General features: G+C 39.1%; 1 protein-coding gene across 1 annotated transcript in view; it reads right to left on the bottom strand.

Annotated features, from left to right (window-relative positions):
• COL25A1 (collagen type XXV alpha 1 chain) overlaps positions 1-27225 on the bottom strand; it is a 321239-nt gene that overhangs the window by 101288 nt on the left and 192726 nt on the right. The window contains exons 7-9 of the mRNA XM_059818218.1: positions 23500-23517; positions 3668-3694; positions 3476-3502 (exon numbers count right to left, since the gene is read on the bottom strand). Coding sequence (XP_059674201.1) covers positions 3476-3502; positions 3668-3694; positions 23500-23517 — 72 coding nt within the window. The remainder of the gene's footprint in view (positions 1-3475; positions 3503-3667; positions 3695-23499; positions 23518-27225) is intronic.

The raw sequence follows: 27225 nt of genomic DNA on the forward strand, positions 1-27225 counted from the left end.
ATCACTCGCATCACTGGAATGTTCCTTTGGCTCACATTTTCTACAGGCAGTATGGGCATAAGTAGATTAAGCCACATGGCATTATGAACTAAAGCCCTTACGCCATCTCTGTATGATGAAGGAGATGGATCAACAGATTACTTCCGAATACTTCAGAAACCCCCTCAGATTCTTTAAAAAAAGACCAACAAATTCAGACCCATTCTTCTAAAAATACAAGTGCCTGACTTCTGGGTGGTATTTGCAGGGTCGGGTTCCTACTAATGTATTAATTTACTGAAGATATTTTCAAGAAAACCTGAACTTCAAAGCAGTTCAGTATAGACTCAACATGTGCAGTGACGGTGAATAAGAAGTTTCGAGATAACTGATTACTGTTCTTACAGTTTTGAAATTATTTCAGAAAGAAGGATCTCTCAAAAATCTCAAGGCCCAAGGTGAAAACGTGGGTGGGGACAGAAAGCAACAATTTCTTGTTTCACAAATATTTTTCATTTCATTTCAGCAGCATTTTGAAAGTTTAAGGTCTCATCTTGACCTGGACAGTCTCTAAATTTTATTTTGGTTTCTTTTACTAATGAAAATGCCTGGAGGAATGAAAGCTGCTTGTATAAAGAATAAGGGTAATTTTGAAATTTCAGTCATGAAAATGACTTTGAAAAATAAAAATCTTTGCTAAGCTAAATGTTAGTTTCAAACCAATATGTAAAACTATAAAAACAAAGAAACTTCAGGCTCCTTAGCTGTAAAAGATTAATTAGCATTAAAATGCCCATCGCTTTTAGATATTATATCCTGTCTGTCTGCAAACTTGTCAAATCCAAATGTTGATGTCATCCCACAGTCACTTTCAGGTACAATGTTTCTGTAAAATAATACGGTATGGTATTATCTCCAAACCAATTTATTTTATATAGGTCGTGATGGAAAACTATGTGCAGAGGTAACCAACCAGGTTTAAATGGGTTTAGTTTCATTCGGTGCATGACTGGCTTACACATATAATTTCCATTAATTATATTGTAAATCCCCTGGCACAGCAAGTTGAGCAGATTCACCCTGAAGACAGTCATCAGAAGCAATAACTGCTGTACCATGAACTATAAAATGGTCAGAGGCTTCACAGTACTTATTACTTGTGAAATACACCAGGCAAAAAAGAAGCTGCTGTAGAGCACATTCAAACGCGTTTCAAAAAAAGATAAAGGGAAAACCAACAAGACTGGGCAAATTACCGACGTTATACCCATATACTTAAAAAAGAGCTATGTTTCCACAATATGCATTGACTGAACAACCAGTGAAGGTTCAGCTAGCCCACAAGGTGCTCTTCACCACCTCTTCCTCTCTATTACTGACCTTATTCAATTCCTTTTCTATATTCAGATATAGAATTCAGTCTCAACTGCCAGCTGCTGCTGCAGATACAACTTTGTGATGTCCTTAAATGTGAATTCCTTAGGTTGGGTATTTTTTTGCTTTTTAGCTGCACTTGATTTAGCAAAACCACAAAGTAGCCATAACCATGATTTGTATGGTCCAGTGAGGACTCTACTGCTCTCCAGCACAGGGGCTGTGTCTTGGTGAAGCTGGACACAACAGTCTCTGTGTAGCAGATATTCCACTGCAGTCCTTGCAGGTGTTCCACCTACAAGGGAACGCTGAACGAACTTGCATCTTCTTATTGGGTATTGCCAACACTTCCAGCTCAGGGACTGAAAGCCACCCATGCTTAACCACTTTCTAGTTCTTACATCTCTCCAACATTTTGCCAAGATTTCTGGACCAGTGGAGGCTCTGGTACCTTTGCTTTCCCTCCAAAACTGTCCTCTGCTCTCCTGTTTTATGCCCCCGTGAGAAAACACAGCACCATCATTCCCCTGTGTTACTATCACTTCATTTGGTTTTTTGCATTCAGACCTTTGCCTGGAAACTTCTCCAACACTCTTAATTCCAGATTCTTATCCTCAGCTATGTAATACTCTTTACAACATTGTTCTTCCATATTTTTTTGTTACTATGTCCCTCCCTGATACCTCCGTCAAACTTGCTCTCCTGTTCCAAACCGAACACCAGTTCTTCTGGATGTAGGGTCACTTAGTGCAAGCGCCGACGCACAGCAGACCTCTGACTTAGGCTTTCTGAACAGAGCATCCTCTCTTAAGCCACAGGCACGGCTCCATTCTCCTGCTCTGCCCTCCCTCCTCATGTTCCCCGTGAGGTTCTGTAGCACAGAACCAGCCAAAATATACAGCCCAGCCGGGCTTCTGAGAGATACTAAATTTGCTTGGAAGTTCAAAGGAAATTTTTACATTCTTCAGAACCTTCAGTCTGTGTATTAGTAGCCTAGATAAAACATCTTCCTCACATTGTTCCTCTCTACTTCCTTTCTATTTCTTTAAACAGTTTTCCAATTCTTCTTCTTGAGTTTCAACTGAAATAATATTTAAAGTTCTTCATTAATAGGCCTCTGTCTTTATAATATGCACTCATCACCAAGCATAACAGGACACCCAACTGAACCCTGTAGACGAAACACCACCGGTAGCACCAACACCAAATTCAGCTATAAAAGCATGTTGTGACTTTAGATAATCTTAGTGATTGCAAAAAGTAAAATAAAATTAAAATAAAGTAAAATAAAATAGTAAAATAAAATAGAACTACAAATTCAAAATATTTAACGTAGTTGACAGAAAAAAAAAAGCCATGGAACATGCTGTTAGGGAAAAATTTATAAATGTGTAACTGAAGAGACTCACTATATCATCAGAACAATGGAACCAAACGTTTTCTAATGAAGCACAGATGTAAAGAAGAATGAACTGGCACAGACAATCTATCTGAACTTTCACCCCTGTATTCCTCTATTTCTCTGTTAAAATAAACAGGATATTTAAAAATTAGAAGAACCTTTGTATTTCCACAACTAAACCACGTTCTGTCTAACTGTCTGGATATATTTACGAGGCGATAATATTGTTATTATTAAAAATATTAAATACATACGTGCCAAGAAAAAGAGCTAATACATGCATACATGATATTTGTTTATAATTCACTAAAGACTAGATACATTTTACATGAAATCTAGAAATACAGTTATTAGGAACCCACCGGCCCTCTGCATTGTGGGAGCCCATGCAAGGCGTGAAAGCATTGCTGGGGAAACTGAAAGGTCTGGTTAGGAAAGCCAGCTTTTATACAGCAGAGCAAAATCACTGTGAAACCTGCTTCCACCCCTAATGGCAATGGTATATTTTAGCGCATTACTTGCTATTGTTACTCACATCTTCCCAGACGCTATCTGGTCATGTTCAGTATTACCGTCCTGCAGACACTTACTTCAACATGCAGGGTAAATGCAGCTAATAAGCATAATTAGCTCAGACAGTGTATGTAATTTAGTTTTGCACTAAAGACTAATTGCCTACTCAGCGAAGGCGAAGTGTAACATTTTTTTTAAGATGCTTACCCGAGGGCCCTGATCACCTTGATCTCCCTGCAAAGTGGAAAGATGAGATGATAGGTTTAACACAGCATCTGTGTGCTACCCAGCTCTCTTACATAATCTAACATTACACTGCGTCAATACAAACGGTCTCTTTGGCTCGTGCTGGGAGGGCTGTCCATTCACCTCGTAAGTGGCCCCCGTACATCAACTCACCTTCTCGCCTTTTGGACCAGGAGGGCCCTGAAAGAAACAGAAGCAAAGATGAGTTACTGATACTGATGAAGTCCTGGGACACGGCAAGAAACAGGTCTGCGCCAACCTAGGATTTCTTCCTAACAGTGTATTTCCTTATCATTTTTCACTCCAAATGCCAGGGCTATTCCAGAGATGGCTTCTTCACTGTATTAATAATAGGCACTCTGCCTATTTCTTGAATAGTTTGCTCGCCCCGTGTGTTCAACCAGAATACTTAGACAAGCAAAACTATGCCTGAAATGGCAAAATGTCTATTGATTTCAGTGAGGCACAATAGTTTCTCCCCTATCAGATAATAAATGTTTTCTAAGACCGTAAAACTTCTTTGCAAGTGCAACTAATAAATTCAGAGGCGTATAAATCTGCCATGTATTTTGGCACCCTCCTTGGCTTAGATTGCCAAAGAAAAATGGATTAGGGAATCTAAAAGTAGTGTTTTCGTTCCTATCTTTGGCAATGCTGAAGTTGATGTTTAGTCTCCAGCATGCTGTTTTAGGCAAAATGAGCTCTTCGTACAACATGATTTATTGTATAGCAATATTTATTGTTACTTACCACCAAACAAACAGTAAGGTGACAGAATTACAAAACAGTAAGGTCCTTTCCTATTCTGTTTTTATTGACCACCTTCCAGAAAGCTACCAGCAGGTTTCTAAAACACTAGTTTTCAGGTTAGTGTCTCGTGAATAAAAACGCTAGCAGTCTGCAGAGAACTGGCTGCTTACACAGTGCAGACTCTACCTCCAGCTTTCTGAAAGACACACAGGTGTTTCATTACAAAGAAGGACCTGAGGTACATATGAAAGCAGCTGGAAACAGAGAAGGAGCCATCCAAGCAAGCTGGATCCACTATTATAATAGAGAGGGTACAAACGCGTGCGCGCGCGCACGTAGCACAAGAAAAGGTTTCCACCAGCAACAAAATCAGAAATAACCAAGTGCAACTTGGTTGAGCTGAGCACGTTTAGACCGTTTCAGAATTTATGCTAGTCAAAATTCATGTGGTTCACATAAATGGAAATGGAAGGAAGGTCAGTCTGCTATGTATTAAAGATGTGATCAACCACATGCAAGTCTTTGAGAATCCCTATTGTAGCCAATTTTCTGCTTATTTTTAAAGGCTTCTGATGCATGCCAGAGAAGAGCATCTGCTGCTAAATCTTTCAAGGAGTTAAAGCATATGCCTCTCCTTCCATAGCCTGCCATCTCGTCTGTCTGCTGCAGAGGACATTGAAACGAGTCTGCTACCTGATGTCCCCACATGTCCTTTAGAAAGGACAGTGCTCGCTACAGGCTGAGTGGAAACCATCTGCTCAATTAACTGTGACCCCTCTCCACTTTACGTTGCCCTGCAGGAACTTCTCCTCTTTAAAAACAAATTAAACAAAATGACTTAATGAATGGATACAACCTTGCTGCACTTTTAAGGTTTCCCCATCTACTTTTTTTATACTTTATCCCTTACTGCCCCTTTCCAAATGCACGCATTCATATATATATACACTGGAAACTACATGCGGCATTGTCTCCTGTTACAGACCGCACATACGCCTACTTGGATTTGACATTACAGTCGAGCACATTTCCAGCAGGCCCATTTTAAAACACACATACATGCCATCAAGCTTGCGAATCTGCAAACTCATACCGTCAGTAACACAGTAACCGCGGAACAGGAAGAACTAAAATCACTCACTGCTGGCTGTTACTGCCTTTTTTACAGTGAACACTGAGCACAAGCGAAGGGCTGTGCTCATGTGTTCTATCTGCTTGAATTATCAAACCATTGCTGGCTCCGAGCATCTTACCGCCTGCAAACTGCAAATAACATGACCCCTATCTGCTACAGTCAGAGTCCTATTTCTTAGGTCTTAGGCGTGAAATTATAGATAACGTGACGTGACCGAGACTGCAGACAGATGTTGGCTTTTGGATCACGCCGCGACTGTGGGAGTTGTTACTGCCTTCATCCAGATCTTGATGCCATCCTTACGCCCAAGGGTAGCCCTGCTTCTGATGGGTTTTGGCTCACAACTTTTCTGAGGCGTGCCTGCCAGAGCTCTGCCAGTGGGTACAAACTCAGACAAGCAGAGACCGCATCAGCTGCCTGAAGTGGCTTACTGGAACAGAAACAAGTTGGAGCGTGCGCACGCGAGAGGCTCACCAGCAGATCGGCGGGGCTGCTAGACCGTCTCCCTGGTACAACTGCTGGCAACACGCTCAGCCGCCTCCACCTGCGGAAGCAGCCCCTGCCTTTCCCCTGCGTATTTCCCTCCGTTAAGAGTTCTCTGAAAGCACAACCCATACCCAAAGGTATAGGGTTTTTTTGATTTTTTTGATATTTTTAATGAGACTGGCTCACATATCTCAACTACATTTTGTTCTCCTTTTCCTGTGCAGGGTTTTCTGAAAACTACCTGTCCGCATCGTATTCGGAAATCCAGGGTTTTCTCATTGCTCTCTACGGGGCAAAGCCAGCAATTCGGACTGCGTGGTGTTTGCTCTCCCTGAGTGCCGCACACCATTGTTTCTAGTAAGTCATCCTTCCAGCTCACAAATTTTTCATACAAAGTCTTCATCAATATCTAACAACTTCACTGCAGCAGAAGTGAAAAACAGCTTTTCAAAAGGCCACAAGAGCATTTCTGGTGCGAACACTCTCACGAGTCTCTGCACTCCTATTTGCAATGCTTCTGCTTTCCACCAAGAGTCTTGAAAAACAAACAAACAATTGCAAACAGAAATAGCTCTTTTGGATGCCAGCGAAGAGAACCAGTGGGGTTTCATCAAAAGAAAATTAATGCAATTCTTTCATGGCTTGTTCACCCATCTCTGGCTCTTCCCCCATTGTTTCAATTGTCTATTGTTTTTGCAACTTTAAAAAGAAAATTCCTGTCCTCAGCCTTTGACATCTTCTTTCCATTTGTGCTGAGAAATTCTCCCAAGGTTTTTACTGCAGAATTTATTAGTGTGTGTACACTGAGTGGAGGCAGGGAGGAAGAAAAATCTGAGGGAAAGTTGGGTTTGCGGGGGTGGGGTGTGATTAGGAGACAGATTTGTTTAAAGGAGGGCAAGGTTTCTCCTGTTTAAGGGTACAGACACAAAGAACAGAGTGAGTAAAATAACACTAGCTTTGTAGGCCACAGCATAGACATCCTGCTTTTTTCCCAGGGAGACTTCTGTGCTTTCGTTTATGAGATGGCAGAGATCAAGCCGCTAGCTGCTGCACAAATGTGAAAGCATTTTGTGTAAGTTATATGAAACGTCTGAGGTCAGAGCATTTCTGAAATAACTTTACAGTGTTTTCACTGGAAACAGAGGCTCTTTTCTCAAAGTGTAATTATCTACTCCAGACTACTACACATTTCCAAGGAGAGTTTATAGCCTGTTTCACATAAGCAAGGCCTTGTAAATCACAAACACATGCAAAATCTGCATTCATAATTAGGCGACAAATACTACTGTTTTTAAAACAAGGTCTTCTAAAGCAGACTGAAAGGCCTCCAGGCACCTGCCAGCCAAGAACAAAGCTGAAACCAGGGTCAAACCCATTCAACAGTCATGTTCAGGATTACTGGCAGGTGACCTTTTTTTTTTTTTTGGCTATCAAAATCCCATTTCCATTCTCTGATGAAATCTCTAAGTTATTATAAATATGTGTGCAAGAAATAGAAGAACGCAGGGCTGGAAAACACGAGACCAATCTTTGAGGTCTTCATTCAGACAACATTCCCCTTAGGGTTAACTGAGTGCGATCAGCATGATTTTTCACACAGCTGGCATTTTAAAATTCATTCCCTGAAAGATGCTAATTTTGTATTCCACCCTTGCAGCCATTGCGGCCAACTGCAACAATTACATCCAGAGGACCTCTTAAAAAGCCACTATTTGATTTATATTGGTTTGTACAAATATTCAACATTATCTGAATTCTCTTACAGATCTATTCTCTCCGTATTCCTATTGCTACAGATCTGCCTTTACCCGAAATACAGGCAGTTCTACCATGACTTCACCAAAAAGGCTCCAAGCATTGAGCAGAAAGCAGAACTGAAAATAGTAAGGGATTCTGAGGAAGGGGTTCAAAGAAACAGCAATGTTTCTAGGCTCTGTAGAAAAGCTCCAAAGTCAGGGCAGAGGAATCCAGATTTTTAGTGACTGTTAGATAACCCATATGCTGCCACTGCAAAAAGGACCTGCCAGTGCCCGGCACAAGCGGGCAGCAACCTGCCAAGCAGAATCAGTGGGACTGCGAGTCTGGGATCATCCACCTTCAAGGCTCCTAAGGAACCTTAGGTTCCTATAGGTGTTCAAGGAATGTGTGGACGAGGCATTGTGGGACATGGCTTAATGGGCATGGTGGTGTTTGTTGGTTAATGGTTGGACTTGATGATCTTACAGGTCTTTTCCAACCTTAGTGATTCTGTGAACCTGAGATGTCAAACTCAGCAGCTCCCATCAGACAGAGCTACCACAGAAGACACAGGTAATGATAACCTTTTAGATACAGTCACTGCTTTCCTACATTTCAACCACAACAGCCATAGGCTAAGGCAACCTGGCAGCTAGAGGACTGAATGTAGCATGCGATATTCAGCCTTCGTTTTCATTTGGGGTAAACCAATGCGTTCATCCCTACTAGCAGCTACAGCATCCACAGTAAGAGTGTAACTGGCAGCGTAAGGGAATAGCAGCCTTGTGGAAACGAGCAGAAAAGCGCAACAGACAGTCCAACGCCAGTGAGATAAATTCAAAAAGGAAACCAACTTGCCAACCTAGTTTAATCACATTTTCACAACTGAATGACATTCCACACATTGCCTAAGTTAATTCAATTCCTGCAGTTTATTTTGAGGGTGCAAGGTGGTTTTAGCATGTAACAACAAAGTATTTAGTCACAAAAGTCAAACTTTTCCTTTCTTTGAAATTCGGCTCATGACTTTCACAAATTACAGGTTCCTGACTGGAACAATAGTCTCCAGTCTAACCTATAGTTGCTGCAAAATATTAGGATCAGATATGCTGAATTATAAGATAAGAGGTTACACAGAGTAGTACGAAACACAATGCTATTTCAAAGTTCCTACACTCATTTTAGTCTTGCGTCCACTGCGGAAGCCCTGACTAATGTGGTTTTGGCATTTGTTGAACTTGGCCATGTTTACAGCCAGTGTTTATATACACTAGTTTACAATGCCAACATCTCACCTTGCATCAATTTTACAAGTGCTTACAAGAATTTCCAGTGAATCTGAACAGCTTCTACCACTGAAATTACATTCCCTTCTCTTTTACTTATTTTATTCTTTCCCTGGGATATGACTGACTTCTAGTGAAAACTTTAAAGACAAAACCCAACCCACCACCTAAAAGACTCTTACCAATCTTTCCTTTGCTCCCCTTATATTCTCAAGATTTTGTTACAATATTACAAGGCAGAGAAAAGGAAACCTGAATATTTGACACATTAATCATGCCTGACTTAATAAACATTATGTAAACGGACATAACCTGAGAAACATAAAATTGATATATATAACCATCTAGATAAACAGCTCAGTTAACATTCACATCAACAAGTAAATTGTAAGTGAATCCTGCCATAAATTCATACAACCGTATTCAGAAGTCGGTGATTTATGCCAATACATAAATCAGACAAGTTCATAAACTGCAGGCAGGAGAACACAATCTACCCAAAATGCATCAAGAAAGCATTTCGACATTCATTTCTCATGCAATGCTCTTGCTGAGATCGGGAAGGGGTGCTTTTTTGAACTTCACAAAAATCACTTTCACAAAAATCCTCAGATTGCATCACAAGCTGCAAAGGGGGCATTGCTAGCTGACTAGTTCGGTGCCCGGGAAGAAGCATAAGGCTCAGTGTCCCAAGCAAGAACCTGCTAGAAGACGTGTCCTCTTCCTTTCTTTGATTTATCAATAAGGCTGTCCTCTTCCCCGCCTTTTTCTCCCCTTCTACAGACAAACATGATGTTTTTCTTTGAAAACCTACAAAACTCAACACAAATAGTCCTATAAAGATTCCATGGTACAGACAGTATACGACTACGTACCCATTGCTTGAGTGTGAAAAATTAAGGATCAACTTTACATTGCCATAAACAAATGTAAGCAAACATTATAATCTGAATCAACTGTTAAGTTTTTTGTGAATTGGGTAGCTGCCGTACATGCCAGGAAGACAAAAGATATGGTGACAGAAAAATTTGTCACATTATTAAAGATAAGAAAATGGCTTCTGGTAAAGTCAGAAGACTCTGAACTACCACTTACTGCTCCATGCACTGCAATACACGTTTCTTGAATCTAAGCCCTTATTGTCTTGTCCACAGTGCACCTTCCTATTCTACTTGCTAGATAAGCAGAAGTTTACCGATGATGTTAAGAGTTTTGATGCAATACTGTAAAAAAAAAAAAAAAAAAACAAAACACAAAGGAAATCCCACTCTACTGAAAGTGTAATACAGCATATTAAAACAGATGAAAAAATCTAATATTGCTAAGTCTCTCATTTTATAAGAAAACATCCAGAGTTTCTGTTTTCAATAATGCTATAGGTGCAAGGAAGATACAAACACATGATTTTGGTTACATCAAGAAGGCAGAAACACACAAATTTTTGGCTGGTGCTCCGAATTGCAGGAGGAAATCTGAAAACACAACTGATATGTGCCCTACAGAATCAAAACTCCTAAAACAGACTGAACAGTGAGCTTTTTCTACTCTTACTGTTACATTTGCTATTTCCAAACCAGTCTCAGGATTTTTTAGAGATCAAACCATGATTTTAAAAATATTTTTTAATGACAGTACAACAAAATACCAGTTCCAGTGTTCAATACGTGGTTTATAAAACATTCCAAAAATGAGACATGTTTTTGATAGAGACTGGTTCACGCTTCCTAGTCTTCCACCAACGCTCCAGCAGATCCCTGTCTCATTACATGTCCACCTGAGACTTGAAAAAGCATCACATGCTATCTTAGAATCATGGAATCATAGAATAGTTTGGGTTGGAAGGGACCTTTAAAGGTCACCTAGTCCAACCTCCCTGCAATGAGCAGGGACATCTTCAACTAGAGCAGGTTGCTCAGAGCCCTGTCCAACCTGACCTTGAATGCTTCCAGGGATGGGGCATCTACCACCTCTCTGGGCAACCTCTGCCAGTGTTTCACCACCCTCATTGTAAAGTATTTCTTCCTTATGTCTAGTCTGAATCTACCCTCTTTTAGTTTAAAACCATGACCCCTTGTCCTATCGCAACAGGCCCTGCTGAAAAATATAGTATGACCTAGATTAAGTCCTTATCCTCCAGTATCTCAGGTAGGCTGTTCTGCACTCCTTCACCTTCACAGAGCCTCCCAACTTCTTCCTCCTCTTCCTTTTGCTGCACTGAGAATAGACCCATTCACTCAGTAGTTGAGTGCTTATGTCAAAAGTGACAGAAAAAAATCATATATAGGCTGGTAGCTAGGGAAAAGGCAAAAATGAGTCTGCTATCAATGGACAAAAATATTATAAGTCATGGGCTTCTTGATAAGATTCAATAGTTTATATGATTCAATAACAAGAGAAAGTGCAGTTGACTAGAGTCTTGTACTTTCATTAATAAGTATTCACTGCAGTCAACAGAAATGATGCCACAGAAATTCAAATTAAACAACTATAAAAAAGCATATTTGGGCAACAGGAAGACCAAGAAGAATAAAAGGCTGCTTTCAAATTTTACAATAAAAAGAACTAGAGTGCAAAGAGTTTTCAAGGTAGATTGCTTCACCTTTTCCTCAGACGAACTGCATTTATTGTTGTGTCAAAGTACTGAAGCAGGAAAAAAACTTATAGCTCTAAACAGATTTTATCGCCACAGACTTCACGCCTTTTATTTTGCATTGAACATTTAAAAAGGATATGAAACAAAGGAAAGAAAATAACTAGCGCTGCTTAACCTCCCAATTATTAGAATAACAATAGCATAGTACTGCTCCAGAGGAGTTTTCTGCACTCGCCAGCGAGGACTGTACCAGTAAGCAGCCACTAAGCAGCCTGTACAAATACAAGGCTATTTTGCTCAAAAAGCCTGGGATCCTTTTACCCCCTGGTCTAAGCAGATGCATTAGTTATTGATGCCTTGAACCTGACCAAAACATTCTAGTTTATGGAAGCAATTAATATGCTCCAAAACCAAATGAGGACTTGGGAAAATGGTAATTAAAAAAAAAAAAAAAAAAGGGAAAAGGCATAAAAAGAAGACCAGTATAGTCCGGTGGAATTTAGGGCTTATAAAACTGCAGGGATCATGGAAGTACATTCTGGCTTTCTTTCCCAACACAATAGAAATTGAAAAGAAAAAATTACACCTCCTGCCAATCAAACTCATGAAATCCTTTTCCAGATTTTTGAGATAAAAAATACACCATTAAATATTTTTTATACTTCCTTTGGTAGATTTTTATCCACAGGCCAGCTCTCTCATTTATTCCTAGAAGTTTAGTAAGAAAACAGCTCCTCACTGGGAGTTAACAACTTCCTGTTATTTTCAGAAACAGTAGTTCACATTCTAATGTTTCAGTCATTTTTTACCTAAAACTTGAACAGCGGCTTCTGTAATTCAAAGACATTTGGTTCTTCCCCGATTGCTTAGTGGCCTGGTAGATAATTCAGCTGAAATGGCAGCGTCCTTTGCTCATTTGGTCTTTTTTGTTTGACTTAAAAGAACCTTTTTGATGAGGATGACAGGCTGAATTTCAAGCATTTTGAAGAAAACAGACCAAGGAAGAAAGCAAGGGAAGGGGAGAGTTTCAGAGCAATGGGGATTCGCCACTGCCAATCACTACCTACAAAAGAAGTACCTGTGCTCATTGAAATAGGTCTTCCAAGCTCCCTAGCCTCCTGGATCTTTCAACTTTACTGTCTCCATTACTACTGTGTAGAGGAAGAGCACACAGCTATCTACCAGGCAGATCCTCCTTTGACCGGCAATTGGGTGAAGGCGAAGATTTGTGTACCTCATTAACACGTGCTGCACAGGGTACAGCTCTACAAAAAAATCATAACCACACAGAAACAAATGATTGGAATACCTGAAAAACTCTCTGTTCATCTACTTGAAATAAGGACTAGTTTCAAAACAAGGCAGCTAATGAAATAAAAGTAAGCCGATTCAAGGAAAAAAACCACAATTTGATTGTTGTGACCTGTACCCATTTCATTCTGTTTTCATAGATTCTCCCACTTCCCCACCTCCCTCTTTGGAAGAAATTAAGAACAACCCAAAATTCGTTATTGAAAGCCCTAAGATTAATTTCAAAGAATCTGCTACTAAAAGCCCGGTACCCTTTTGAAAGAATTTTGGCCCATACCTGCTATCATATTAAGGCATATTTACATTAAAGTAATAAAGGCTGAACTTGTGTAAATGAGCAAAACGGGAGATGTCCCATGCAAACAAGGTTTTGCAGCTACCATACGTTTGCTGTATTTCAACACTAAACTTAATTTCAGCAAACGGATTTTAACACAGACTTTTAAAAAAGGGGAGGTCAGTTCCATTCTACTTACTGTGGTGAATCCACACTTGTTTCAGTAGCAATGCCTTGAGTTTCATTCAGTATTTCAAAGGCATGTCATCCTGTACATACGCTGTCTTGGTTTTTTTTTTTTTTCCAAACTTTACTACTCAGTACAGGATACATTTGCTCATTCAAGGTAGTAGAATGCCAAAGAAAGATTTTGACACTCTTTCAGTGTTCTCTGCAAATGCTACTATAAAATACTGCTGTAAAAGAAGTGGTGTGTTAGATCACTTAAATCACGAATTTTTTTTAAAGAAAGGCAGTAAAATATTAGTATAAGCTTGTATTATATAAGCCATAGCTGCTTAAAATATAGCCCAAGGGATGGAAAGCCTTCTGAGACTGCAGTATAACCTCCAGAGATTAAGAGCAATGAAATTATTTCACAGCCTAGGTAACTTTTTTAACTTGAGGATATGCTAATGGTTGGGAAAAACGTATGTTAATGAAATACCAACATACATTTCTCTGAGGATCTTATCCTTCTTTCTTTCCTATCCCCTCCTTGCACATCCTGTAGTCCCTCAAACAGTTTCTGTGCGTGCCAGGCTCCATTTGGGTACCTTGTTTGGTACCCAAACAAGCCTTTTTACAAGAACTGCCTCACTAATGATAAAAGCTACACTGCACAAATCAACCTGAGGCAACCTGTAAGTACTAGGTTATCGCAAATGTCTCCAAACTATCCCAGCTACAAGTCATTGCTAAGAGGCAAAGACTTGACACTCTAAGTCATAACTCTAGTCTTGCTGGGAATCTGTCAACCCTTAATCACAGACCAATTTATTCAAATGAGTCTACAGAAATAAAAGCGCATTAAAATAGCATATAAAATAATATGTGTTACAATAAGACAAACAAATGCTAGTAGAAGAACTAAACATTTCGTTTATCTTCCTCAATTTCCTCAGCTACAACAGGGGAAAACTACAATGACATACTTCATAGAGCTATTTTGAGAACTGTTCGGATTTGTGAAGTTTGAGTTGAAATGCCGGATAAATGCGAAGGAATTTTTGTATCAGCTACAAGCATAGACATACTTTTATACACAGGCATATATAAAAGTGAGATGACTGAAGATATTTTTGTAACCTTTAAGGCTGGCAACATCTTTCTTTATACAGGAAGCAATTTAAGACAACATAAAGTTTATTAAAAACAAAACAGTTTTCTCCTCAGGACTAATAGTTTGGTCTACAAAATTCAGAACATCTTCAGGGGAAATTACACACATATGGATATGTATACTTAAATGGATATTCATTCTTTTTGGCAAATGATCACTAACAGACATACTGTGCAATACAACTGGATTGTATTTCTGAAAATACATGATTCTCTTACATGTTTCTCAGCAGCTCACAAGTCTTGAATGTTACTGACAGATCTCAGCAAGAAAGATTATTAGGAACTCCTATGCCACTGCAGGGACAGCCAAAGCATTTTTCAAATGTAAAATTTTGGATTAAAGCTCACAGAATGGACACTTCCATGCCGTGCTCATTAATAACATTACTGGTAGTATACAAAAAGACTCCAATGTAAGGAATTGCTGCATTTTCTATTTTTTCTTCCTTCTCCAAACTTGACTCAAACTTACAGGAGAGAAGAGCACATCATCACAGCTCTTCATGCCAGCACAAATTCAATCTAAAGAACCTGAAGCATTCCTGCTAACATCTAAGGTTGCTTAAAGTCAAATTTCAGTTGACAAAAGAGTCGCTTTATAATGGAAAATACAAATTTTGAAGCTTCCATCTGGCAGCCTGACACCCCAATCTCCCAGGTCTGCTCTAGTTTGCAGGACTTCCCAGCTTCCAGCACAGAAAGTCATCAGCGCTCTCGACTGATAATGGGTGATCAAGGAAACTCTGATATTTTGAAAACCTTGTGGAAGACTAAGGTCTTAGGTATCACAGCATTATCTTTAAGTCGCCATAAGCTTGATGAAATACACATTTTTATAACTTTTTTTTTTTTTTTTTTTTTTAAAGCTAGTGAAACTACTGGGATCTGCAACAAATTGAACTGGAATTCAAAGCTGAAATACAGCATGAGGATCAGTAAAAACAATAAGCCAGTAGGAGTTTAATATCAAATTAAAAACATGTGCAGCAGGATAGTAAAATACTATATAATATTCTTGAACACAGTGCAATACTTTGCTTTGACATAATTCTTAATAAAATGCAGAACACACTAGTGTATTTCTGCCATCTGTAGAATAGCATGAAGAGAATACAAAGGTCATTTGATAAAGAAATGATTTAGGAACACCAGAAATATTTCACAGTTCTTAATTATATTTTGACAACTCTCTGTACATCTCATAAAGGAACCGCAGTAGTAGGCTTGCAATTGCTTTTTCATACTCATATGTACTCTGTTAAGCTAAGCAATGCTATACCAAATTAAGGATTACAAGTAATTTTTGCTTCACAGTTCTTCACGTGCTGTTAGAAGATCTAGTATGCCTTGGGGACAGCTGCAATGTCTAGATGAATAGGTGGAATGCTAATGTGTGATTCCCCATAACATTTATGCTAGCATATGTAATGAGTGAAATCAGACCTTCACGTTTATTAAAACAAAACCAATTCTTTTCAGAAATTAATGATGCCACCATAAATAAAAGTTGGTAAGACCCAACAAATAGAAAGCCCTCCTTCCTGTTTTCTTTTAGAGTTTTATATATTAGTTTTATTTTTTTTTTTCCTAGGACTTGGTTTTTCAGAGAAACAGTACCATAAATGGTCACTATATGAACTATGAAATGAGGGGATCAACTTCTAAAAGTTTTGGGCTAAACAACTTAAGCTGTTCCAAGAATCCATCTTCGAAGCTTTCTTCATCTATTGCATACAGCTACTCTGGAGGGGGATCTTCAGGTTTAGTAAGAGAAGCCGCCTTCATAACAACAGAACCTATTTTACGAGGGCATCCAGAGCTGACATTACCTTGCATGAAGAGCCCTTTCCACAGAATTCTGTATAATGAATATTCTTATTTTTGTGCCTGTAGAAAAATCAAACCCTAGTTTGAATGGGTAATTGTTAAATTAACAGATTTCAAATTTGACATTTTTCTGAATCAGGTAACCAAATCAGAAATAAATTACCAGTTCCAGGAAATTCTGTGGAACATTTGAACCTCTTGCTATTTCAGCACAAGATTTCCAGAGATAGTTACTGAAATCGTAACTCAAAAGCATGCCTATCAGAGTAGGTAAAAGAACGCAGTTGCACAGCTGGGATAGGAGTCTGGCCTCTGCTTTGGCCGTCGGACATTAGACGAACAGAGCTCTAACGAGTCTGATTATCCCCACCCAAGCTCATTTAGCAGGGTACTGTAGGGAAATCATTAATCTGCCCCATTAGAGGCTCCTTCACAGATCCTGGCAAAAGGACGGAAAAAGACAAGTAAAAAAACGTGTTGGAAGCAGAGCACAATATCCAATGCTACAAGAATTTTCCTTGTTGATGCCTAGAACTTACTCCCCTCGGGCTTTTTAAATTATGTGTGGTGCTTCCTTAGTCTTGGTACAACTGATAGTCCGGCATAATTTGCCCCTAAATCTCCAATTCTGTGCTCTCTTCTTCACAAAGCAAAGAATCCTCTTATTTGCACTAATGCCATCTGCTTAGCTGAAGAGGCATTTAACATTCACAGCTATCCTGGTTTACACATGTACATAAGTCTACCAGGGGAAACTGAAGTGGTTTATATTTTAAAAGTGCTTATTGTTTTTGTCAATTCCTTTTAACAAAATTAACTTCTGCTTTATTACTTACAAAGCTGAGAAAGCAACATACTTTAAAACAATTAAATACATTAGCTCCTTCTGGGAAGATATATTTCTTGCATCTTTTGTATCAAACATTTATGTACACATCAGACAGTAAATGAAGTTTTGAGCATGATTTCTCCTCCTATGTTCTCTGATGTGGTTCAAAATGACTGAGCTATAGGGTTATAAAAATGGTGGGAAACAAGAACTAGGTCCTTGCTTCTTATTTGGCAACTAACATAAAGTAGAAAGCCATTATGATTGCATTTGTTTCTTCAGGTCCACCAGTCAATATGGGCTGAGTGTTTCCTAAAAAGTTCTCATAATTTCAATAGTGTTCAGGAATTCTATTACAGCTTTAGAAAGGAAGGGAAATGATAAACAAGTGGTAAAGCTCCGCCTGCTAAATACATATGAGACTTAGTACAAGCCTGTTTATTTATGTGATACCCTCAGTTCTCAATTTCTGTTCTCAAAATTGATAGCAAAATGTTATTAAAGGCAATGGGATCAAGTATTTGGCCTCGTTATCGGTACAGATGCAAGTAAGAAACAGATTTCTACATACTGTGTTCGGCTGTCCTCCTATGTCTACCTGGCCATTAGACGAGACTAATTATTTTTTAAAAGACGCTACAATAATCTACTTCTACTGCTGTATATGAGCCAAAGCTCTCAGGCTAAGCCTAAGCTCATTTTCATTTACACAGATATAACTAATTAGTTTGGACTCGATGACAGTAGTTGGGAGGAAATGTGTGGCATGCATATGAAAACTTAACAGCTACAAATGTTTTAAACTCACTTAGGAAGAATTTCTTTGCAAGACAAATAAACCTGTTATATATTCTCTTTCAGTACTTGTCCTTCTTTGCCAAAGCCTAACAAACTATTCGTTCCCCCTTTGAAAATACATTTCCTCTCTAACTTACGGTCCCTGCCTCGACATGACGTCGAGGTTCTATTTTGCTGTATTCAACTCCCACTGAGGTCAGTAATACCTAAGGCAGGACGTGGGCAGTGCAGTAGCTCTTTGCACTGTTTACATGCTAGCGAAGACACTTCAGAAGAAATGAAAAACTGAACCCAGATCTTCAGATACAAAATGGTATTTGGCTCCCTTTAAATGAAAGAGCACAGTATTAGGGTGCCTCCCCCCATGAATTTACACCAACTTCTAACTCATATTCTGATTTCTATATAAGTAATCACAGTTTTACATAAGGAATTAAGAAGAAACCAAGACGCACAAAGTTTATTGAAGGAGTTTCATAACCTAAACTGAAATAATGGCCTGATGGCATCTGACAAAGTGCGTACACACACGCATAAACACAGAAAACAAAGATAACATCACTCCATATTTGCCTAGAAAACAAAAATTTGAGTGACTGTACCTGTTCTTTGTTAACAAACTAACTGTTAACGTTTGATAGCAAAATCTGACCTGCCACTCGCAACTCAAAAGCAGACTAGCATTTGCGTATTCAAACTGAGCCATACAATCCTTCAGCAGGATCAGAGGTTTACAAAGGAGCTTAGGGTATCAGCTGCTAAAAGAAGAAACATGCCACAAGATCATTCTCTAGAGGGTGAACGGCTGATGGCCTGGATGCAACCATTGGGCTTCTCTTGGAGCAGCAACTTCACTGCACTGTGTATCTCAAGGTGATGAACTATTTCTCCAGCCTTACAATGATTCTGTCCTTCATAAGTGTACTTCTTGCCTCCTTCCCCCACTCTCCACACAAGCAGAGACTCTAGGCATTCCTAAAGGCAAACTGCTGGGAACAAGGAACGTGGAGCTTAAACCCCAATTTATCGTGATCAGAACAGAAGCAGCATGTCCAACCCTAAGGGTCCGACAGGCAGAGACCACTTTGCAGCATTAGTCAATAGGACATCTTATGTACCTTATGTACCCATAGCTTAAAAAGCCATTGAAACACACACATGATCACTTCACCTTATCAACCGCCCCAGTGCTGAATGGCATGAGCTAGCGGAGAGGAATATTTAACAAATCTTGGAGCGCAGATGGCTATCCAAACTATCAAAACTGAAAGGGAAACTCAGCAGGACTACAGTACATTTTCTTTACACAACCCCCTTCCCGTCCTTCCTGCTGTCAGATACTCAACTCCTTCCTAAGGTCTAAGATTCTCCCTACCGTCACAGTGCTCTCTAGGAAGTGAGAAACACATCTCTTACATACACTGCTGCCATCCAAAACAGCTCAAAACTATGGCCTATGTCCTGCAGGCTATTTTTCTCAGTCCTTGACAAAAACCAGAAAACTAAAGTTTAAACGGTTCCCACCAGCTCTGTTGACAGCACAAGCCAGTAATAGCCTGTCTAACCATGAATCAGAATCTCTGCCATCAGAAATTAAAAATACTCCAGTTGCATACACTGAAGCTTGATGGTGAAAGAGACACACGCATACATTTGTCACCAGAATTGCTATGGGAACCCTTTATCACACACACAACACTGGAAAATTTCAGACTGAAATAACATCACTTCCACAGACATTTCACATACAGGAAAACAAGAATCTCATGAACACAAGTATCAATCATCAGCATTTTGTCCATTTCTAATGCAGATTTGAATGGCTGCCAAAGAGAAGGGCGAAGCATCTGTGGGGCTGCTATATCTCAAAGTCCCACACAGAGAGTGATCACGTATGCTGACATGAAAGAGAAAGTATCTTGCACGAGAGAGAGACCGGGGAGAGAATATTGCCACGAAGAAGAAAACAGTTGGCTGACCGAGACAGAGTCACACCAGAACACCACCCTGCCCCACATTTATAGTATTAGTTCAGCAGAATTTCATAAAGGATTGTTTTGTCTTCCTTCACCATAATACTAAATGCACTGTTTTCTAATATTTATATGAACTTTACTTCTAAACAACAAAAAAAGTTAAAAATAACAAGCCTTCTCTCTTTACCCAGATAGTACATTCCTTATGGAATTAACTTTAGACTAGAAGCTTAAGTCTGTTCTTTGACAAACATGAATACTTCCATTATTTTAAACAGGAGATGTATGGGCAGAATTTGGTTGTATAGATTTATTGGGAAAATAAACCTTTCTGGTACGAGCTAATCTAAATACATATTTACATTCTAAACAAGAAAAAGCAGGTATTCTTTGGGGTCACTCAAAAGCCAGAATTTAAGTTTCAGCAAAAATATTAAAAATCTTACTACTTGCTCTTCTACAAAGAAACTCAGTTTACATGGTATTTGAAAGAGCGTTCTTTTTAACAGAAAACCAAAATCATAAGGTACTTTATTTTTTTAAAGGTTATGCTAGACATTCTTTAGCTATTGATTATGGTCTTCACCTTTCAGAGATACAGTATAACCATGAGCTTTTTCTGAAAAAATGCTTGTGGGTCGTAATAAAGTTTGTTTTTACTTAAAACAGGAAAATATGAAGGAAAATTATCTTTTGTGATGTGTTTTTGAAGAAAAGAAGCAGTAAAACTCTAAAGATAAAAAGATAGGAGGTGTTACTGATCTGTTATGAATGTATATTGGTAGACGGTAATTATGTACGCGTTGGGTGAATTTAGTGTGTACTTTTTGAAAATCATAGCAAAAAAGAATAGGTGCTAATAAAACACTGAGTGTAAAAAAAATAGATTACAATTTATCTTTGATTGTAATGTGGACTTACATGGCTATGACATCAAAAACTTTCTAAGTGCTGCTTTTGTCAGCATAGCAATTCTGATCTTTGAAGCCACGGAGCCTGCACTCACTAACCAAACCGACCAATACTTTTCATTTTGGATTTCTCATGGACACAGTTAAGACTGGGGAAATTACTGACAATCATGGGTTGCTGAAATTTCTGCAGTTTTTAATGAGAAACCGAGGGGGTTTGACTTATATTATCTGTATGTGAACAGATTCAGTTTTCTATTGATACTTTCAAAATAATTTTAATAAGTCTTGAGATTTTCAACCACAGCTTTCAACATTTTTAAAATGCTGTCTCATGAAGTTATCTGGATCTGGGTTTCAGCTGAAGAGGAAAGACATCTAAATGTACAGCCTACATGTAGTTGCCCAAAACACGTAGATGTCAACATAGGCTAGAAAGCAATTCAGAAGAACGTTTATTCGATTCAGTAGCTGCCTAGAATCAGAATCTGTAATTAAGAGGCACAAATGCGTGCAACTAGCATCGTGTGAGAGGTTCCTGAGATATCCAAGACAGCTGCCCATAACTGACAGATACAACAATGGTCCAATACAGACTCCCACCCTTGTACATACAACAGCCAGAGGCTAGGCAGGAAACCTTGGATCATCTCATGCAGCAACAAATGCCTGTATGCAGGCAATGCGATTGAGCCCTAGAAGTTTACAAGGAGCTGAGGAGGTCTCTAGGCACCCTGAGTATTGACTCAACCTTCACTGACTACAAGGAGTGCTTAGACACGTCACGTGTCAACACCTACACACAAACTTCTAGGTTTAAGCATCTTAATCTAAAGCTGAATCTTACTCTGACTATGACTTCCTCACCAGTGCCCTTGCAAGAATTCTTCCTGGACTCAATCAGCCAGTCAAAATGATCGAGTACATACATCTCCTCCTGCCACAATAAGAGCATCTTGAGCTGAGAAGGAGGAAAAGGCAGCACTAAGAATAATACTAAGTGTTGCTCAGAACAATGGCAATGGCACAGAGATGAGCATTTCCACTGGGAGGAACTACTGAAGTTAGGATGTAAGAATTCTCATCCAAAGTCTTGTGGGTCCTAGTACCTTGTACCGGTTTTCTGTATGATCATTCAGGGCACAGAGAAGTTAATACAATTCGGGGGGGGGGCATTTTTAGAGGGTTTTTCCTATGGTTTGCACCCTACTTCTCCTACAATCGTGACAAGATTTCTCTGCCTTTCTACCCTTGAAACAGCACTGAATGCTGCCATCTCCATTGTGGTTCTTTGCCTACAGCTATCTCAGGGCATTTCACGGAGAGATATCAGCTCCAAAGACGGAGAAGCTGTTTACAAGCATTAAGCAAGAGACGCTCTCCAAGCAACTGAAACGTGGGAGGTGGGGGTCCAAACCCAGAGGGAAAAGACACGGGTGGCAGCACAAGTCAACATCAACTAGAGGGCTGCCCACAGGCTCGAGCAGCAGCCTCAGGTCCTCAGCAGAGCTTGTTCAGAGCCCGAGTGCCACACAGAATTACAATCTCTCTCTTCATTGACCCCCAGCAGCACAGAGGCTGAAGATACCTCTCTGGGTAGGCCACGCATCAAGAGCCTACCGCGAAACATAAGTGCTATGTGGGGGTTGTCATTTCCAATCCCATCCGGACTACTTATATAATGCTATTAAATGGAGCCTGGCGCTGCAAGGATACCAGGCGTTCAAACTGAGTGGGATGAAGGCTTGTAACACAAACTGTCTTTCAACAGAAAGTGATGATTACAAACAAAAAACCTGAGGAAAACGCTTGCTTCCCATAAAGAAAACCTTAACTTTAAAAAAAAAAAATTATCAGGCAGTAAGGCTGTAAAGCTTTGACTTTCAATTATGATTCTGAAATGTAAAAGGCCCTCACAGAAATCCTGGTTTAGGCACCTCATTTGTGCTAAGATGGTCCCACAGACCAGAGTTTACTTTGCATAATGCATCTTCAGTATGCAAAAAGGTAGTTTTTCAACTGATTTCACTAAGTTTGGCTTTGGTATTGGCTTCCCCGCACCCCGCCCCCCCACACCCCCCCGGCATTTCCTTGCTCTTCCACATTTCTATACCGCTCTAACTCAAATAATTTACGTTTCATTTTTGCTATACCTAAAGTTTCCTTTCTGCTGGTCTATTTCTACCTTGGAACTGAAGTTAGATCCCTAGATTCCCACATCTTCAATTACAGCTCACAACACAAAGTTCTACTATTCTTAAATAAAGCAGAACTAATTCAAAGCGGTGTATATAATTAATCAAAATAGCTAGCAGTGCAATATTTAAAATAACTGAGGGCTGCCTGGATTATAGCAACATTATTAGCATGTGATTAATAAGCAGTTGAAGTATTACATTTGCTACACATTTGCTAGGTTATTTTATCTTGCTTTAAAGTTAGGTGGCAAAGTTTCAAGCCATAGTTAGGAGATTTGCTTTATTCAGTATTACGTTGTTAACCCCACCATCTGGTCAAACAGCTGAGGGAACTCAGACAACCATATGGGGGGGCCCATGTTTCTCTCTTGGGAAATATTTGCCTTACTGAATTATGCAATGGTTACCAGTTTCTAGCTTATTACTGTAGGATTAAAAAACCCCATCAAAATACTTTGTAGATAACCTGAGTTTGGTGGGCCCTGTGTTTAGCTTTAACTTATGTAGGAAAATAAGATGGCACTTACTTGAGGACCAGGCTGACCCTGAAAAACAAGAAAAAGATAAAGTTATGGAAAGCTAAGACAAGGATTAACTCCTTAAATAGTAGCAAGTAGTTACAGTACTCTCTAATAGGGAGGTAACAGAAAATCCAGTAACTGTATCGAAGTCAGATTCTAGACTCTTAGTTCCATATTGAATTTCCATGTTTTAATTCAAACTGATGAACTTTCTTTCAATTAACTGATTCCAGAAATAAATTACAGTAACACATCATTGAACCTGCATTTGAGAAACTTCATACTTGAGATAGTCAGAACAATTTAGAAATGATGAAAATCCTAACTCAATCATTCTCAAGTGAGAAAGAATCCACAGATGCTGAGCTGATTTAGAAGGAGGTATTGGGTGCTTTTTCACTATTATGGCTCACCCCCATGTTTCAAGGAGGTGCTAATTACTGCCTGTTGAATGAACAAAGTCTAAAAACTGGAGGAACACATTGCTGGGCAAACAACAGTCTTTTTGCCATTGCTGCAAGCACCACAGTTTTAAGCAAGCATAAACCAATATTTAAACCAGCAAGTGAGGAGTAGATAAACCCTTGTCAGTCAGCCCAGGAGGTAGCTGACACGTTTCCTCTCCCTTATTTATCACCATTACCCTTGGACCACCCTGGACAAATGGAGAGGCACCCTCTGTACACTGAGGAGTTGTATCTATCTCTTGGTGGTGCAAGCCCTTACAGAGCAGACTTCCTATCACTAAGGTGCCTAGCCTAGGAAAGCCAGTGAAAGTCATCAGTTATTCTAGCCCCCTCATAACAAATTACTTGCATGAAGCAGAATTATATTACAAAACAGTATAGTAGCTGTGACTATGAACTACAACCACCCAGACAATCAGCTCACACTGTAAGACAGAGACAAATATTTATGTATTTCTCCCTATAAAGAGAGAATTTCTTAAACTCCTAGGGCTAGCGTAGCTTCTAGTGTTTTATGACGCTTCAATAATATTTCAGTTGAATTGAAATGACGTTTCGTTTTGTTGAAAGAAAGTGAGCATGGAGACTTCTTTTAAGTCTTACAAAACCTCTTCACTTTGGCGAGAAGGTACTGCTACACAGAGCTGAAACTTTTCCGTCTGAACATCAGGAAACACATTTTGCTGTGAGGGTAACCAAGCACTGGCACAGGTTGCCCAGGGAGGTTGTGGAGTCTCCATCCTGGGAGGTGTTCAAAAGCCATCTGGAGGTGATCCTGGGCAACCTGCTCTAGGTGGCTCTGCCTGAGCAGAGAGGTTGGACCAGATGACCTCCAGAGGTCCCTTCCAACTTCAACCATTCTGCGATTCTGGGTGATTTTAAAGAAGGGAGGGAAAAAAAGCATTTCAACTGGGAACTATTATCTACAAGGAAAGCAGCTGGAGAAAAATGCTTTTTTAAGTAAGTATGAAAATTTTTTTGTGCTACATTAAAAATCATATTTTAATTCACATGCAAGTTTTTAAAGATTTTTTTTAAAAAAATATTAGAAATAACATTACAGAGGAACGATGGTAAAATACAGAATTGTTGTGGCTATCTAATCCTTACACTGAAGGCAGCCTAAAACATACCTTGTTGTAGATGCTGCAGTTTTGTATTAGTTCCTCACAACAACACTGCACTTTAGAGGTTTTCAGACAAAAAAAAAAAAAATACTGGCTGAGGTTTGCCAGTTCTAATCGGAAGTAAAGTTTTCTGAATTGGTCAGTTCTATGAAGTTACATATCATTCTGGGTTAATGAATACGATTGGGACTCCTCAGCACTCAGCCTTTGCCTCAATCTTCCCATCACAGCAGGTTTTAAGCTATTATATGCTATACCTGATCCTAAAATCATCAGAGATTGCTTACTGATGCAGTATTGGGCAGCCTGTACAATAAATTTGTGTAAACCAACTAAACTGAGACCTATGCACGCAACATTTTATACACAAACTCACAATACCTTTGTCTCACAGGTATATCTAAAGTTGCAATACATTTTGACAAATCATTAAAGGCTAAGATGTATATATTTAAAAAAAAAACCCAACTTAAATGAAAGTCAGAAATTACCAAAATGTTTCAACAAAATGTTGATTTAAAGCAGTAGAAAGCAAATAAACAGTATATATTTTTTTAAACAAAAAGATTTGAAAACTGACACTTTTTTCTTCAATCTAACTTAGACATATGGGCTACTAAGCATCCACGTGGTACTTGCTATATGTATGATATAAGGCACATACACACATAACACAAACATACCCTGAATTGAACATCAGGGATGGAATCATGCTCCCATGAAAGCATTTTCTACTCTCAGTCTCAAGAGCATTACCGGTTTGCCTTTCTGTTGTTGTGCATTTATAATTATGCTTTTATCATGTCTGCAATACAGAGAGGAAAGCTGGAAACTGAATTTTTATAGGACAATTGTTTTTCATGGTGACACAGAACTCTACAAGATAATGAGGAATGTAATAGTTGCATCACTCTTAGTTTATATATGCTGTCAATATTGCAATTATCCTGCATTTAACTGTAAATGCAGATGCTGAATACAAAAGTGCTCACAGCAGGATTTTTTTTATCCTGTTGGCTATGAGCTCCTTGAACATGGAAGGAACTTTGCATTTGTGAAGGTAATTATTTTCTGTTTTTTAAAGTTGTTCCTAATCCTTCAACATTTTTTGAATGCTCCTAGATATTCCTTGCCCTACTAGCTACTGCAGTTACAGTATAATTTTCCCTTCTTGCTGATGAGCCAGTAAGTGACACTAAGCAGAGGATGCAGCACACACTATGTTATGGAGCTCACCAGCTCTGCTTACAAAGGTACAGGTAGAAAGAGGCATCACAATAATGACTTTCTTGATTGTAAAGGGTCATTGTCACACAACAACAATTCAAAGCATGGGAGACGAAAAAGGGGCTGTTCATTTTGCTTTGTCTCATTTTTGTATGTTGTGCAAGGGTCAGGAATAAAGCTCTGTACAGTTACTTTTGCGTTCATTAAAAAACCCTCTAACATGAATACAATCTGATATTATAACTCATTTGAGCAAGCTCAATCTCAATTAATATGGTTGTGTTCCCCAAAGGGCTCCAGGATTGCTGAAATCACTCTGCCTCATTGCTGCATAAATTGTTCCCAATGCACGTTACTTGTGGATTAAAATGTTTTAGCTGGAAGTATTTCTCTAAATTTTAGACAACAAACAGGGTGAAAATATTCTTCAAGACTGAAAAGTCAGCATTACTCCGATTTTTTTCTAATGAACTTCTCTTTATTCAAATGCTTTACATACTTTAAAATTGATTCATTGATTGTGGCTACCAGCTGACTGCTGTTCTTTGCACGCATTTACGGATCAGTCCCGACACCAATAACTGATCAGGTGTATTTTAGTGGCTGCTGCTTTGAACCTCTGGATCTTTGCTCATGTACTTGATTATCCACTACTGATTGCTGCTTTTTATGTATTTATTCTTTTAAAATTTGCATTACTACAGTGGGTAGAGCTGCATAATTGTCATGGTTTCAGCAAAATCTTCAGAACAATTTTCCCTTCTATATTCCTATTTACTGACTTAATACGTTACTTTGCAGGAAAGAAAGGGGTTAAGTTTGGCAGCCTCTTCCAATTACCATGATGGAAGGTCTTCTGTGGTTGATAGTTACTCCCTTCCTAGCAATTTAACCTAGTATTAGCTGCTGAT

Source organism: Gavia stellata, chromosome 5 (assembly GCF_030936135.1).
Source record: "Gavia stellata isolate bGavSte3 chromosome 5, bGavSte3.hap2, whole genome shotgun sequence".
NCBI classification, from domain to species: Eukaryota; Metazoa; Chordata; class Aves; order Gaviiformes; family Gaviidae; genus Gavia; species Gavia stellata.